At 42.2% G+C, this 15449-nt stretch overlaps 1 protein-coding gene across 2 annotated transcripts in view; it reads left to right on the top strand.

Annotated features, from left to right (window-relative positions):
* Nucleotides 1-15449, top strand: part of LOC132829841 (uncharacterized protein KIAA1522-like) — a 196969-nt gene that overhangs the window by 61411 nt on the left and 120109 nt on the right. Inside the window, exon 1 of one of the 2 annotated variants that reach the window (XM_060847220.1) lies at nucleotides 12221-12389. The exons of the other annotated variant lie outside the window; for it this stretch is intronic. Within the exon in view, the coding sequence (XP_060703203.1) occupies nucleotides 12296-12389 (94 nt within the window). The 5' untranslated portion in view covers nucleotides 12221-12295. Of the gene's footprint in view, nucleotides 1-12220; nucleotides 12390-15449 lie in introns of those variants that run through there. 2 annotated transcript variants of the gene reach the window in all.

Raw genomic sequence — 15449 nt, 5'->3', positions numbered from 1 at the left:
TGAGTATCTAGTTTATACCCAACATTCTCTTTTTTGACATATTTGTATGAATAACTCATTTGGTTGTGGTTTACTTGATCTTTGAAGGATAAAAGTTTTGTAAAATTCTTGAGATGTTTTTAACCTTGCAGGATCTGAACCATAAACATTTTAAAAATCCATGAAATACAATGCTATTCTTTTAGTTTCAATATGTTTAAATATAGGTTCATGAAAAACTAGGACTACCTTGTTCTTTGCATGCAGCTGGAGTAGTAAGCACCTGGGTGGAACTCACAAAGTCTGTAATATAAGCAAGAATCTTAAATAACATAGTCAAGCTGTAAAGTGAGTTTTGAGAGGATTACTTCAGTATAAAACAAGTTCTCCTGAAATGTAGGTTTGTTTTGCATCTTTACAATGTATACCCCTAGTCAGCTGTTGCATGTATAGCTTTCATTTTATGTGTAAACTTTAGTTAAAAATTAGCTCATGTCCTGTAAGGTCTGGTCTGTAAATACTTACTTTGCCTCAGGGCTAGCAACAAGAATGAATATGGGACAACTTTTAATTAAACATTTCATACATACTTTTACACAACTTTTCTTATCCTCAGTGTAATACTTGGAGAAATACTCAGAATCAAATTTTATCACCCAGCAGCATAATTTCAAGCTAACCATATAAGGTAAAGAGGGTATCAGTTACATAATTACGTTTTTCTCCATTTTATGAACAGCTCAAGTCATCAGTTACAATAATAATTGTTAACAATATCAACAAAGTAACTATAAATTAAGCAAATATGAAAAGGTATAAAGGACTTAATCAGAATCTGAACATTTTTGAGGTGAACATTTTGTATTCTATGTTCTAATTACTCTAATCCTGATTACTTGGTATCTGCACCTGCTCACATTAAATTTGTTTCAAAGACTTGGATAATGAAATGATGATTATTAGTGTAGGACGCTGTTCCTACGGAAAAAGTGCAGCTTTGCACTCTCTATTCAGGGCTGCTTGGCTTGCTCTTTCTGCAATAGTTGAAAAGCACCACACTTTTACACATGGCATTAGTAAGGCTGCTGTAATCGATGTAATTTTCGAAAGGATTTTTGGTCAGTCGGCCCAAGCTGCTGATGATAAAAATCACACAATACCAGGTTATTGTCCAACAGGTTTATTTGGAAACTCTAGCTTTCGGAGCGCTGCTCCTTCATTAGGTAGCTGTGGACCATAAGACACAGAATTTATAGCCAAAGATTTATAGCCAAAAATGATATATTGAACAAACTTGGATCTGTTAAATCATCTTCTCAAGATAACTTAAGGTTTTATAACAAAAGGTGATATCTCAGCTCAGACAGTGCATTAAAGGTGTGAGGTTAGAGTCTGTCTGTATCCCAATCTTGAGTTAGACTGGTTTGACTTCCAAATTGGAATTTGCAAACTATTACATTGATTTTTTTATAGGACCCCTACAGTGTGGAGGCAGGCCCTTTGGCCTAACAAGTCCACATCAACCGTCCAAAGAGTAACCCACCCAAACCCATTTTCCTACCCTGTTATCCTATATTTATCCCTGACTAATGCACCTAACTTACAGTCGCCTGAGCGCTGTGAGGCAGCAGTGCTAACCACTGAACCACCGTGCTGCCATTGACTACCTGCAGATTGTGCATTTTTTAACAAAATAGGTGTGCCTGCAAATATAATACTGCAAACACAAATTCACCACATAGACTTGTATGTGTGTGTGCATGTATGACAGAGAGAGAGACTGTGTGTGTGCATATGAGTATGTGTGTGTGAGAGCACATGAGAGAGTGTGTTTGCTTGAGTGAAAACTTGGTAAAGTGTGTGCGTGGGTGTGATGGAGTGTAGCTTATGGGAGGGTGTGTGGGTGGTTGTAAGTATGGGGAGCTGTATATATGTGCGTTTGAAAGAGGGCCTGCATGAGTGTGTGAGTATCTAAGAGTGTGTATGTATGTGTGCTTGCCAGTGTATGAGAGATTGTATAGTGTAGTGGGGTCACCTGCAGTGTGACATGAAGCCAAGGTGTCTTGGTTGAGACTATCCCCATGGGTACCGAACTTGGCGATCAGCCTCTGCTCGACCACTTTGTGGTGTTGCCTGTCCTGAAGTCCGCCTTGGAGGATGGTCACCAGAAGATCTGAGCCAAAATGTCACTGGCTGCTGAAGTGCTCCCCAGCTGAGAGGGAATACCCCTGTCTGGTGATTGTTGCACAGTGTCCATTCATCCATTGTCGTAGCACCTGCTTGGTCTCGCCAATACCTGAGCTGAGGTGTCACCTTTTGTTATAAAACCTTAACTTATCTCAAGAAGGTGTCTTAAAAGAAGTTCTGGGATTTACATTTTAATGAACTGAAACCTACAACCTACTCTAAAAGATGAAAGACTTAAGAACAATCCAAGTTTGCTCAATATATCATTTCAGTTGCATGATACAGTCACCTTTTGCTATAAATTCTGTGTCTTATGATCTTATGCTCCACAACCTCCTGATGGGTGGCACAGTGGCTCAGTGGTTAGCACTGCTGCCTCACAGCGCCAGGGACTGGGGTTTGCTTCCTGCTTTGGGCATCTGTCTGTGTGGAGTTTGCATATTCTCCCTGTGTCTGTGTGGGTTTCCTCCCACAATCCAAAGATGTGCAGGTCAGGTGAATTGGCCATGCTAAATTGCCCATAATGTTAGGTGCATTAGTCAGGGGTAAGTGTAAAGGAATGGGTCTGGGTGGGTTACTCTTCGGAGGGTTGGTGTGGACTTGCGGATGCTGCCTGACTGGCTGTACTTTTCCAGCACCACTCTAAAGTAGACTTTGATTTCCAGCATCTGCAGTCCTCACTTTTGCCTTGTTGGGCCAAAGGGCCTATTTCCGTACTATAGAAAATCTAATCATGAAGGAGCAGCGCTCCGAAAGCTAGTGCTTCCAAATGAGCCTGTTGGACTATAACCTGGTGTTGTGTGATTTTTAACTTTGTCCCCCCAGTGCAACACCAGCATTTCCACATCAAGCCAGTGATGGTACAGAGCCTCAAACAGGAGTTAATTAAAGCACAGAATGTATTAGTCAGCCAGCCAAACTTAAATAACATGTTTTGATTTTCCTCAAGACAGTCTACTTCATCAAGGTTTCAGCTTATGTTATTGACTAGATATTTATATTGTACAAACTCTCCTTGTTTTATATTTTGTAGTGTGACTAGTCAATGTATCGATGTGAATTAAACAATTATTCTGAAAATGAATCGAACTAAGTGTTTTCACCTCCTAGCTGTTGTTACTAAAAATGTCCCATATAGTTATACCCAAATGCCTAACTGATTCTAGGTCCTGGCTATTCAGTTTGTCTAACAAGAACTAAACTGTTTGCAAAAACAATTACTTAGTTTAAAATTCAATGCCCTACGTTTTCCTCCGGTTGATGCCCAAGAATTTGGGATCGATCCTTCATGTTAATTTTCATAGTCACTTAGATGTTCTGAAGTCAGCATTTCCCTCTCACACATCCCACATTTCCCCCTCACACATCCCACATTTCCCCCTCACACATCCCACATTTCCCTCTCACACATCCCACATTTCCCTCTCACACATCCCACATTTCCTTCTTGCCTGTTCCACATTTTCTCTCCGGTGGATTTTTCAGGCCCAGGTTTAGTTGACTTTTTCTGATACACAAGTCAATAAGTTACCTGAATCATTCAACCAGGCAAACCACATATATGTAAAATTATTAATAATCAGTATGCCAATTCCATAATAAATATTTTTCATCAAGTACAAATAAGTGGAGGTTATGTGGGGGTAAGCAGCTTCCTAGTCAAATAAGATTGGGAACTAAAATGATCTGAAGTAAATGATGGCTGGGGGCAAGTTCAAATCTTTTGCAAAGCTTTGGGATTTTCTCTGATTTGCTTTGAAGCTCGCTTGTAAAAATGTTTTACATGAGGGTCTTGAGCAGCTTGCAGAAAGAGGCTGTTGTGATAGATGCAGGATTTAGATGTTTCATTAAGAACAGAGAAGATGGTAAAAGAGGGGGAGGGGTGGCATTGTTGGTCAAGGACAGCATTACAGTTGCAGAAAGGATGTTTGGGGACTTGTCAACTGAGGTAGTATGGGCTGAGGATAGAAACAGGAAAGGAGGAGTTCCCCCATTGGGAGTTTTCTATAGGCCTCCGAATAGTTCCAGAGATGTAGAGGAAAGGATAGCAAAGATGATTCTCGATAGGAGTGAGAGAGACAGGGTAGTTGTCATGGGGGACTTCAACTTTCCAAATATTGACTGGGAACACCATAGTACGAGTGCTATAGATGGGTCAGTTTTTGTCCAGTGTGTGCAGGAGGGCTTCCTGACACAGTATGTAGACAGGCCAACAAGGGGCGAAGCCACATTAGATTTGGTACTGGGTAATGAGCCTGCCCAGGTGTTAGACTTGGAAGTAGGTGAGCACTTTGGTGATAGCGATCACAATTCTGTAATGTTTACTTTAGTGATAGAAAGGGATAGGTGTATACCACTGAGCAAGAGTTACAGCTAGGGGAAAGGCAATTACGATGCGATTCGGCAAGATTTAGGAAGCATAGGATGGGGAAGGAAACTGCAGGGACTAGGCACATTAGAAATGTGGAGTTAATTCAAGGAAAAGCTCCTGTGTGTCCTTGATAAGTATGTATTTGTCAGGCAGGGAGGAAGCTGTAGAGCGCGGGAGCCGTGGTTTGCGAAGGAAGTCGAATCTCTGGTCAAGAGGAAGAAGAAGGCTTATGTTAGGATGAGATGTGAAGGCTCAGTTAGGGCGCTTGAGGGTTACAAGGTAGCTAGGAAAGGCCTAAAGAGAGAGCTCAGAAGAGCCAGGAGGAGACATGAGAAGTTGTTGGTGGATAGGATCAGGGTAAACCCTAAGGCTTTCTATAGATATTTAAGGAATAAAAGAATGACAAGAGTAAGATTAGGGCCAATCAAAGATAGTAGTGGGAAGTTGTGTGTGGAGTCAGAGTAGATAGGGGAAGCACTAAATGAATACTTTTCAACAGTTTTCATTCTAGAAAATGACAATGTTGTCGAGGAGATTACTGAGATACAGGCAACTAGACTGGGTGGGATTGAGGTTCACAAGGAATAGGATTAGAAATCCTGCAGAGTGTGGAAATAGATAAGTCCCCTGGGCTGGATGGGATTTATCCTTGGATCCTCTGGGAAGCTAGGGAGGAGATTGCCGAGCCTTTGGCATTGATCTTTAAACCATCATTGTCTACAGGAATAGTGCCAGAAGACACTAATGTGGTTCCCCTGTTCAAGAAGGGGAGTAGAGACACCCCAGGTAATTATAGACCAGTGAGCCTTACTTCAGTTGTTGGTAAAGTGTTGGAAAAGCTTATCAGAGATAGGATTTATAATAATCTAGAAAATAATAATTTGATTAGGGATAGTCAGCACGGTTTTGTGAAGCGTAGGTCATTCCTCACAAACCTTATTGAGTTCTTTGAGAAGGTGACCAAACAGGAAGATGAGATTAAACCGGTTGATGTGGTGTATATGGATTTCAGCAAGGCCTTCGATAAGGTTCCCCACAGTAGGCTATTGTACAAAATGTGGAGGAATGAGATTGTGGGAGATATAGCAGTTTGGATCAGTAATTGGCTAGCTGAAAGAAGACAGAGGGTGGTGGTTGATGGGAAATGTTCATTCTGGAGTCCAGTTACCAGTGGTGTACCACAAGGGTCGGTGTTGAGTCCACTGTTGTTCGCCATTTTTATAAACAACCTGGATGAGGGCGTAGAAGGATGGGTTAGTAAATTTGCAGACGACACTAAGGTCGATGGAGTTGTGGATAGTGACGAAGGATGTTGTAGGTTACAGAGAGGCATAGATAAGCTGCAGAGCTGAGCTGGGAGGTGGCAAATGGAGATTAATGCGGACAAGTGTGAGGTGATTCACTTTGGTCGGAGTAACCTAAATGCAAAGTACTGGGCTAATGGTAAGATTCTTGGTAGTGTAGATGAGCAGAGAGATCTCGGTGTCCAAGTACACAGATCCTTGAAAGTTGTCACCCAGGTTGAGAGGGTTGTTCAGAAGGCGTACAGTGTTTCAGCTTTTATTAATAAAGGGATCAAGTTTCGGATCCATGAGGTTATGCTACAGCTGTACAAAACTCTAGTGCAGCCGCACTTGGAGTATTGTGTACAGTTCTAGTCACCGCATTATGAGAAGGATGTGGAAGCTTTGGAAAGGGTGCAGAGGAGATTTACTAGGATGTTGCCTATGATGGAGGGAAGGTCTTATGAGGAAAGGCTGAGGGACTTGAGGCTGTTTTTGTGAGAGAGAAGAAGGTTGAGAGGTGACTTAATAGAGACATATAAGATAATCAGAGGGTTAGATAGGGTGGACAGGGAGATCCTTTTTCCAAGTTTGGTGACGGCGAGCACGAGGGGACATAGCTTTAAATTGAGAGGTGATAGATATAGGACAGATGTCAGAGGTAGCTTCTTTACTCAGAGAGTAGTAAGGGTATGGAATACTTTGCCTACAACGGTAGTAGATTCGCCAACTTTAAGTACATTTAAGTCATCATTGGACAAGCATATGGATGTACATGGAATAGTGTAGGTTAGATGGGCTTCAGATTGGTATGACAGGTTGGCGCAACATCAAGAGCTGAATGGCCTGCACTGCACAGTAATGTTCTATGTTCTATAGTTACGGTTCCTGCTTCGATGGCGAAGCGATAGGTTCCTCCCTAGTGGGTAAGGAGGAGTAAAGTGAAGAGAACCAATAAGGGCAATGGAAATAATACGCTCAGGTCTGACAGGCAGCCAGAATGCACAGGTGAATGGACAAAATGCTTCAACACTTCAGGGCCTTCCCATTACTCAAGAGAGCAGGAAAACACAGATAATTGAGTTTAAAAAGTAACTGGCACAATAACCACCTGTTTTGAAATTTTTTGAAATTATTACAATTGTTACAATATTTGGGACATTTCTAATCTGATTACAGGAGATTTATGTAGGGTTAATTAGTACAGCTAATGCTGTGAAGAATAAAGATACATAGGAGTCAAACTGGGTAATTGCATCTTCAAACCTATTACATATAATTTATAGGATGTCATGGATGTGTTTTTGTTTGTTCCTGTTGCTTAGTGCAGAAACAGAAACAAACAATCTCGAGGAAGCATTGAGAGTGGGGAGCGTCTGCAGAAATATAAAATGAAAACTCACTCAAGTAAACCCTGTAATTTTATTCAGTAAGCAATCCAATAATAACCGTCTGTTTATCATATGCTTCTGCATATTTCTGGGTTTGTATTGCAAGTCAATACCACTTGCAGGCTGCTTTTGAACTCATTAATTGCATTAATTTTTCTTTTAAAGATTGAACCAGACTTTACACCAAACTGAATTACAAACTTCTGACTATCTGAACCATCTGATTGTGTTAGCCTTAACCTTCCTAAAATAATGAACAATCTTCCTCAACAAGGTCAGTACCAGATTAAAGTGACACATATTTGGTAACCAACCATCCACGTCTTGGAAATCCTAGGAGGTGGGTGGCCATGTTGCTGCTGTGCAGGACATTAGTTAGGCCACTTTTGGAATATTGTGTGCAATTCTGGTCTCCCTTCTATTGGAAAGATGGTGTGAGACTTGAAAGGGTTCAGAAAAGATTCACAAGGATGTTGCCAGGGTTGGAGGGTCTGAGCTACAGAGAGATGCTGAATAGGCTGGGGCTGTTTTCCCTGGAGCATCGAAGGCTGAGGGGTGACCTTATAGAGGTTTATAAAATCAAGGTATTTTCCCTGGGGTGGGGGAGTCCAGAATTAGAGACCACAGGGAGTTTTGAGAAGATTTGTTGCTCAAGTTGAGGTTCTGGTATAAGTTTGTTCACTGAGCTGGAAGGTTCGTTTTCGGACTTTTCATCACCATACTAGGTAACATCATCAGTGAGCCTCCAGTGAAACACTGGTGTTAGTGACCCACTTTCTGTTTATGTGTTTAGGTTTCCTTGAGTTGGTGATGTCATTTCCTGTGGTAATACAATTTCCTGTTCTTTTTAGAGGGTGGTAAATGGGGTTCAAGTCAGTGTGTTTATTGATAAAGTTCCGGTTGGAATGCCATGTTTCTAGGAATTCTTGTGTGTGTCTCTATTTGGCTTGTCTGATGATGGATTTATCCCCGTTGATGTGGTGTCCTTCCTCATCTGTATGTAAAGATACTAGTGAGAGTGGGTTGTGTCTTTTTTGTGGCTAGTTAATGTTCAACACATTGACATGGAATTCTTTGAAGAGGTGACAAGTAGGTTAGGTCAGGGAAACCCAGTGGATGTGGTCTATCTAGACTTCCAAAAGGCCTTTGATAAGGTGCTACACAGGAGGCTGCTGAGTAAGGTGAGGGCCCATGGCGTTCGAGGTGTGCTACTGGTATGGATTGAGGATTGGCTGTCTGACAGAAGGCAGAGAGTTGGGATAAAAGGTTCTTTTTCGGAATGGCAGCTGGTGACAAGCGGTGTCCCGCAGGGTTCAGTGTTGGGGCCGCAGCTGTTCATGTTATAAATTAATGATCTGGATGAAGGGACTGGGAGCGTTCTAGCAAAGTTTGCCGATGATACAAAGTTAGGTGGACAGGCAGGTAGTACTGAGGAAGTGGGGAGGCTGCAGAAGGATCTAGACAGTTTGGGAGAGTGGTCCAGGAAATGGCTGATGGAATTCAATGCGAGCAAATGCGAGGTCTTGCATTTTGGAAAAAAGAATACAAGCATAGACTACTTTCTAAACTATGAGAAAATTCATAAAGCCAAAGTACAAAGGGATCTCGGAGTGCTAGTCGAGGATTCTCTTAAGGTAAACATGCAGGTTGAGTCTGTGATTAAGAAAGCAAATGCAATGTTGTCATTTATCTCAAGAGGGTTGGAATATAAAAGCACTGTTGTGCTACTGAGACTTTATAAAGCTCTGGTTAGGCCCCATTTGGAGTACTGTGTCTAGTTTTGGTCCCCACACCTCAGGAAGGACATACTGGCACTGGAATGTGTCCAGCGGAGATTCACACGGATGATCCCTGGAATGGTAGGTCTAACATACGAGGAACGGCTAAGGATCCTGGGATTGTATTCATTGGAGTTTAGAAGATTAAGGGGAGATCTAATAGAAACTTACAAGATAGTACATGGCTTGGAAAGGGTGGATGCTAGGAAATTGTTTCCGTTAGGCGAGAAAACTAGGACCCGTGGACACAGCCTTAGAATTAGAGGGGGTCAATTCAGAACAGAAATGTGGAGACATTTCTTCAGCCAGAGGGTGGTGGGCCTGTGGAATTCATTGCCGCAGAGTGCAGTGGAGGCCGGGACGCTAAATGTCATCAAGGCAGAGATTGATAAATTCTTGATATCACAAGCAATTAAGGGCTACGGGGAGAATGCGGGTAAGTGGATTGAAATGCCTATCAGCCATGATTGAATGGCGGAGTGGACTCGATGGGCCAAATGGCCTTATTTCTATTCCTATGTCTTATGGACCACATTTACTACCCTCTGTGAAAAGAACAGAAAATTGCATCAGCACAAGAAATGACATCACCAACCCAAGGAAACCTCAACACATAAAGACAAAGTGGATCACTAACACTACTGCTTCACTGGAGGCTCACTGATGATGTTATCTAGTATGGTGACAAAACACTTGAAAACAAACCTTCCAGCTTAGTGAGCAAGTTACATCAAGAGGTCATAGGTTTAGGGTGAGAGGGAAAACTTTCAAAAGGGACTTAAGGGGAGCCTTTTCATGCCAAGGGTAGTGTGTGTATGGAATGAGTTGCCGGGGGAAGTGGTAGAGGCTGGCACAAATACAACATTTAAAACGGTAACTGGATGAGTATAAGAATAGGAAGGGTTTGGAGGGATATGGACCAAGTGCTGGCAAATGTGACTAGATTAGCTTAGGTTATCTGGTTGGCATGGATGAGTTGAATGGAAGGGTCTGTTTCCATGCTATATATCTCTATGACTGTATGGCCCTAAGTTTCATAATTCATTGTGAAATATATGTTTTCAAAGCAAACATACCTGCAGAGTATTATTAATCACAGCAATATCCATACTTAGAGTTAAAATTAATATTTAAAATGCTATATTTGTTGCTCCAGAGTTCTCTTGTCCTGATGCCATTTAGCTGAGGTAAAACTCCAACTGGCCCTTCTTCTGATTTGAGTGTGAAAAGGTATTTGGCCACGTAGGGCATCACTACACACACAGCATATGTGACCTGATTTGTAAATGGAACTTGCCTGCAGCTATCACTAGGAAACAGTCAGGAGCAGGAGCATTGGCTGATCTTCCTTTAGCTGCTTGCCCTGTGGGTGGATTTGGTCCCCCTGCCCCCAGTGAGGATGGGGCAGGTGATAAGGCCAAGATCATTCCAGCCAGAGGTTGACTCCTTCATCGAGTGAAGCAAGACTGAGGCTTTGGGAGATCAGGGCCTCATTTAACCTCTAACCTGATGATCTCACTGCTACTGCTGTGTGACATTTGGGAAGCTCCAGGGAAGTCCATCCAGTGTGAAAGCCCTACAGAGGATGCTGGAAGGACACAGCAGAACAGCCAGGAAAGGGCAAACACTTTGGAAGACCAGCAGGAAACCCTCAGATCTCAAAGCTTGATTCTCCCTCTTCTTGGAGATAGTGAGGACTGCAGATGCTGAAGAGTCAGAGACGATAAAGTGTGGTGCTGGAAAAGGCACAGCAGGTCAGGCAGCATCTGAGGAACAAGAAAGTCGACATTTCAGGCATAACCCTTTATCCCTCTCCTAGCTATACATCACTCTCATCCCTCTTCTCTTCCCCATCTATCTTTCCTCCATAGTGGTGATGTTTTTAGTGGTAGCATAATACAGTAATGCAGAGACCCTACATTTGATGCATCAGGACAGAGTCTAAATATGTACGTACCTATCAGTCAAGAGTTTCTATCAGGAGAGAGTCTATATAGAGAGGTGGTGTCGGTACATTTATATATCAGAAAAAGTTTGACAGAATGGGTCCCCCCTTCACTTGACCAAGATCTTTAAAACAATGAAAGGTTTTGTTGAGTGGACATATGGAAATTGTGGGAGACCATTTCAAGGATGTCAGTATAGGATTGTCACCAAAGATTCCATCGGGAATTCTGAACAAGCTCCTATACCTAGAGAGTGGGAGAATGTGCAACTCAGTGCCTCAGGTAGTAGTTGGAGTGAGGAGTGTTGATGTATTTCAGGGAAAGTTAGAAAACCATGGGAGGGAGAAGAGGTGGAAGGTTACTATGGTGACAGATGGGAGGAGGGCTGAATGAAGCATAAACTGCAGAAAAGAATGGTTAGGTTGAAGGGTCCGTTTCTATGCTGTAGGCACGGTGCCTTATTAATAAAATGATCAAACTGTTGGATTAGCATAAAAGCCCATCTGATTCACCAATGAATGAACAAAATAAGCCCTTGCCTCCCAATTCCCCCCCCCCCCCCCCCCGCACCTTCATTTCATTCCTTGCCTCAAACATCTATTTAGTGTCTTCCACCTTCGCCATCCTGACAATCAGCCTTGGACCATTCCTCTTCCCCCACCACCCACCCTCACTTACTCTTACCTCCCATACCTGTGGCTCAATTGGGAATTGAGACAGTTCCCATTGGATTTGAGTGGGGCTTCGCTGACCTCAATTAAAATCGATCAGACTCTTTCCTGGAACATTAACACTCGCAGCTAGACCTGCTCACTGTCTCAGGCTTTCTGGGTTATTTTGTTGGTTTCCTGTGTTTGTCGGATTTTGATTCAGTATTTTTCATTTGATTTCACTCTCTGTTTAAATCTCCTTTTTCACCCCAGCTGACAATAAAAACATGGTTTTAAAAATCTGAGCGAACTGGAGATTATTAGAATGGGACAGATAAGAATGTGACTGAGAAAAGGTAAGAGAGGCAGGGAGAGAATTTTAAAACTGAGTAGAGATGTGATTGAGAAATTGAAATAGGAAAGAAACTGACCAAAAAGGAAGATCTAGGGAGATAAGACAAGGCATAAACTGGGACTGAAAAATGCGGGACAGTGAAACAAATAAAAATGGGATGAGCGAAGAGGAGGCAGACTGTTGGGAGAGATTCTGGGGAAAGCCTTCCCTCCGTGTTTCCTATTGGCTGTGCTCAGTGATTGATGGAGACTGAGTGTGCTGGAGCTTGTCTCAGCTTCTGGCCAGTTGCCAGGTGTCACCCATTCTGCAGCAATGAAGGAGAGTGTGGGCAGCACTAGGTACAAACACACGCAGCATGGGGAATGTCCATCACACCAAGAAGGTACAGGGTGCTAAGGGCAGACCCTTGTGGCACTTCGCTCTTAGGCGGCCGAACAAAAAGAAGATAGGTAAGTCCCTGATTGTGTTCAAGTAGATATTGGAACTTTTACTCCGTGTGTGTCTGATACTGCGGGAGCTGCTGGTCTGTGTAAAATATCCTGTGTTCCCGCAGTTTCAATGCATTTATTGCCGGTGCCCTGCAACGAAGCAGTTCTCTGAAACTCTGGATTGGGATCGGAGTTGGGGGAGAATTAATGACAAGGACAGCAAGCTACAGTCTGTTTGATTGAGACAGTGTCCTTTGTGTGACCATTACGTGTAACAGAACCTGCTTCCGTTGTAGCTAGAAAATGTTAAATTATTTTAAGTGGCAAAACAGGTTTTAGTTTGGTTTCGAAGTGCGCTGTAACTAAGGTTACTCCCTTTCCTGATCCCCATGGCGGTCCTGGGGAGTGGGAGGGGGATGGTTGGGGAAGCAGTTTGTTGGTTTTCTCTCTAGTTGCTGGCGTTTGTAATTAGTGATCTCACGATTTCTCTGCTCTCACTATTCAACAGCTCTGCAGATCAGAGACCAATCTTTAAGAGAAAGATGTTAGTGTGTTTAACAAGATGTTTGGCTGTCCCCTGGGTGTCTGGAGCTCGGCTGTATGCTGCAAGGTTGGAATGAAAGGTAGCTTTGTTTGTAGCAGAGGAAACTGGGTCTGGGAGAACCTGCCTGCACTTGTACAGGTGAAAGGCAAAATACTCCCGAGATCTGAATTAACTAATAATGAATTTCAATGACTGGTAATTTGCACAAGTCTTTAATATTAAACATTTTTCTGTATTGACCATTTATTCTCATGAGGGAATTGTGTGGAAATATGTTTGTTGTCAATATTTTCTATTTGCAATGTACATTGTTTTAAGGTTCTTTGGTATGTCTGTGTTCTGTTTATGTTGAACCTTCCCAATGTGCTAATATTGACTGAATATAGTCCTGAATTACCTATTGCGTGTGAAATAAGAGCAGGAGTAGGCCATTCAGCCCCTCAAGCCTGCTGTGCCATTCAATAAAATCATGGCAGATGGTCTCACCTGCCTGCTGCTCCTGTGCTTTGATTCTGAGAGAGTAAATGTTTGATCCTCTTGATCCTAAATGAATTTGATGTATCCACAATCCTCCAGGCTGGAGAAATCCAGCGATTCAGAGCTGAGTGAAGAAATCTCTCCTCATCTCAGATGTGGAAAAGACTGAGGATGCTGTGAATAAAAACAGAAATTACTGGGGGAACTCCGCAGGTCTGGCAGCACCTATGGAGAGAGCAACAGAATTAACATTTTCAAATTCAATGTGCTGTTGCTTCTCATATCTGCCCTTTGTCTTTCTTGGACTATTTATAGTCCAGTGGATTTCAGAGTGTGCATTATTTTGGTATATACTTCATGCCAGAGTTTAACAGATGTTCTGTTTGTAATTGATTCATTTAAACATAATGATAGGTGTCTCTGCTAGCGTAGGTTGTTTGTTTATAAAACATGAAAATAGTCTTCTGCTTTCAATAAAGGGTTAATGACTGCTCGAATTTCTCTCTCCAGGGTAAAAAAAAAAGTGGGTTTTATCTCTTTGGAATTAATAATGAGCCTTTGGAAAAGGGAAGCTTTTGCATCTAAAAGGACAGGTTTGGAGGGATAAGCAAAATGCACAGTATTTCCAGTATTTCAGTTTTTTAGGACGTCCAGCATCTGTTGTACATTTGATTTGAAGATGAGCAGTGTGTATCCATGTATTTACGTGTTTTGATCTGAAATTATAGGTTCCTAGGTTTTGACTTGCTCTCGTTTTCACTTTGATGGATTATGGTAAATTACACTTGGACACCACGGATGAGGGAGTTGTGCAGACTTGCCAATTGGAGTTGTTCTCACTTTTACTTCCTGTTGCACTGATTAAAAGTCTTGGGAACAGAAATCTTCTTCTTGAGAATGTTTGGATGATTAAATTCATACAAATAAAGTGAGTTGTTTTCTTTTGAGCAAAGAAGGCTGAAGAGGGGACCTGATTGAGCCATAAACTATGGAAACAGACCCCATTGGTCCAACTAGTTCATGCCTACCATGTTCGCAAACTAAATCCCTCCAACTTGCCTGTGTTTGACGCTTATCCCTCCAAACCTGTCCTTTTCATGAACTTATCCAAATGTATTTCAAATGTTGTAACTATTACCTGCATCCTCCACTCCCTGTGTACAAAAAAGTTGCCACTCAGTCCTTTTTAAAACTTTCTTTTCTCATCTTAAAGGTACGCCCTTTAGTTTTGATGTTCCCCGCCTAGGGGAAAGATCCTTGCTATTCACCTTATCTATGCTCCTCATGATTTTATAAATCTCTATAAGCGCACCCCCCCCCCACATACTCCTGTGCTCCAGTGGAAAAAATCCCAGCTGATCCGGCCTATTTTTATAGCTCAAACCCTCTAGTCCTGGCAACGTCCTGGTAAATCCTTTTCTGAACCTTCTCCGATTTAATAATAATCTTCCTCTTTGCAGGGTGACCAGAACCATACACAGTACTCCAGAAATGGCCTCACCAATGTATCCTACAACCTCAACATGACATCTCAACTCTTATACTCAATGGTCTGAGCAATAAAGGAAAATGTGCTAAACACCTTCTGAACCACACTGTGTTAAAGTACCTATTTAAGATGGCTCAGGGAATCCCTGATGGACTCGACCTGTAAGTCTCTCTGGGTTCATCCGAGAGATTGTACTCTGTTAAGAGTTTTATATTCCAGACTACCACAGACGGTTTAGTTTAAGTTAATTACCTTTATTTAGGTTGGTGCAACATTGAGGGTCGAAGGGCTTGTGCTGTGCTGTATTGTTCTATGTTCTATTTATCAGTGGCATCAATGTTACACTTTAACATAGATACTACAAGCCAGGCTTGAGCAGCAGCACCAGCTCATACCCTAAGAGCTCTCTCAAGTACTCCCTTATTGCTGCAAACAAGCTGCCTTTATACAGAAATTTGTATTAAAATTACAAAAACATCACGTCCTTAATCTGATAAGCAGCAATAAAATGGCAAAAGTTTGCAGAAGAAGAGAAACTCATTGACAGGTCAGTGTACGCTTGACTAATTAA

The sequence above is a fragment of the Hemiscyllium ocellatum genome, chromosome 30, assembly GCF_020745735.1.
Source record: "Hemiscyllium ocellatum isolate sHemOce1 chromosome 30, sHemOce1.pat.X.cur, whole genome shotgun sequence".
Lineage (NCBI taxonomy): Eukaryota > Metazoa > Chordata > Chondrichthyes > Orectolobiformes > Hemiscylliidae > Hemiscyllium > Hemiscyllium ocellatum.
The sequence above is the reverse complement of the archived record's forward strand: the minus strand, read 5'-3'. Positions and strand labels throughout refer to the sequence as shown.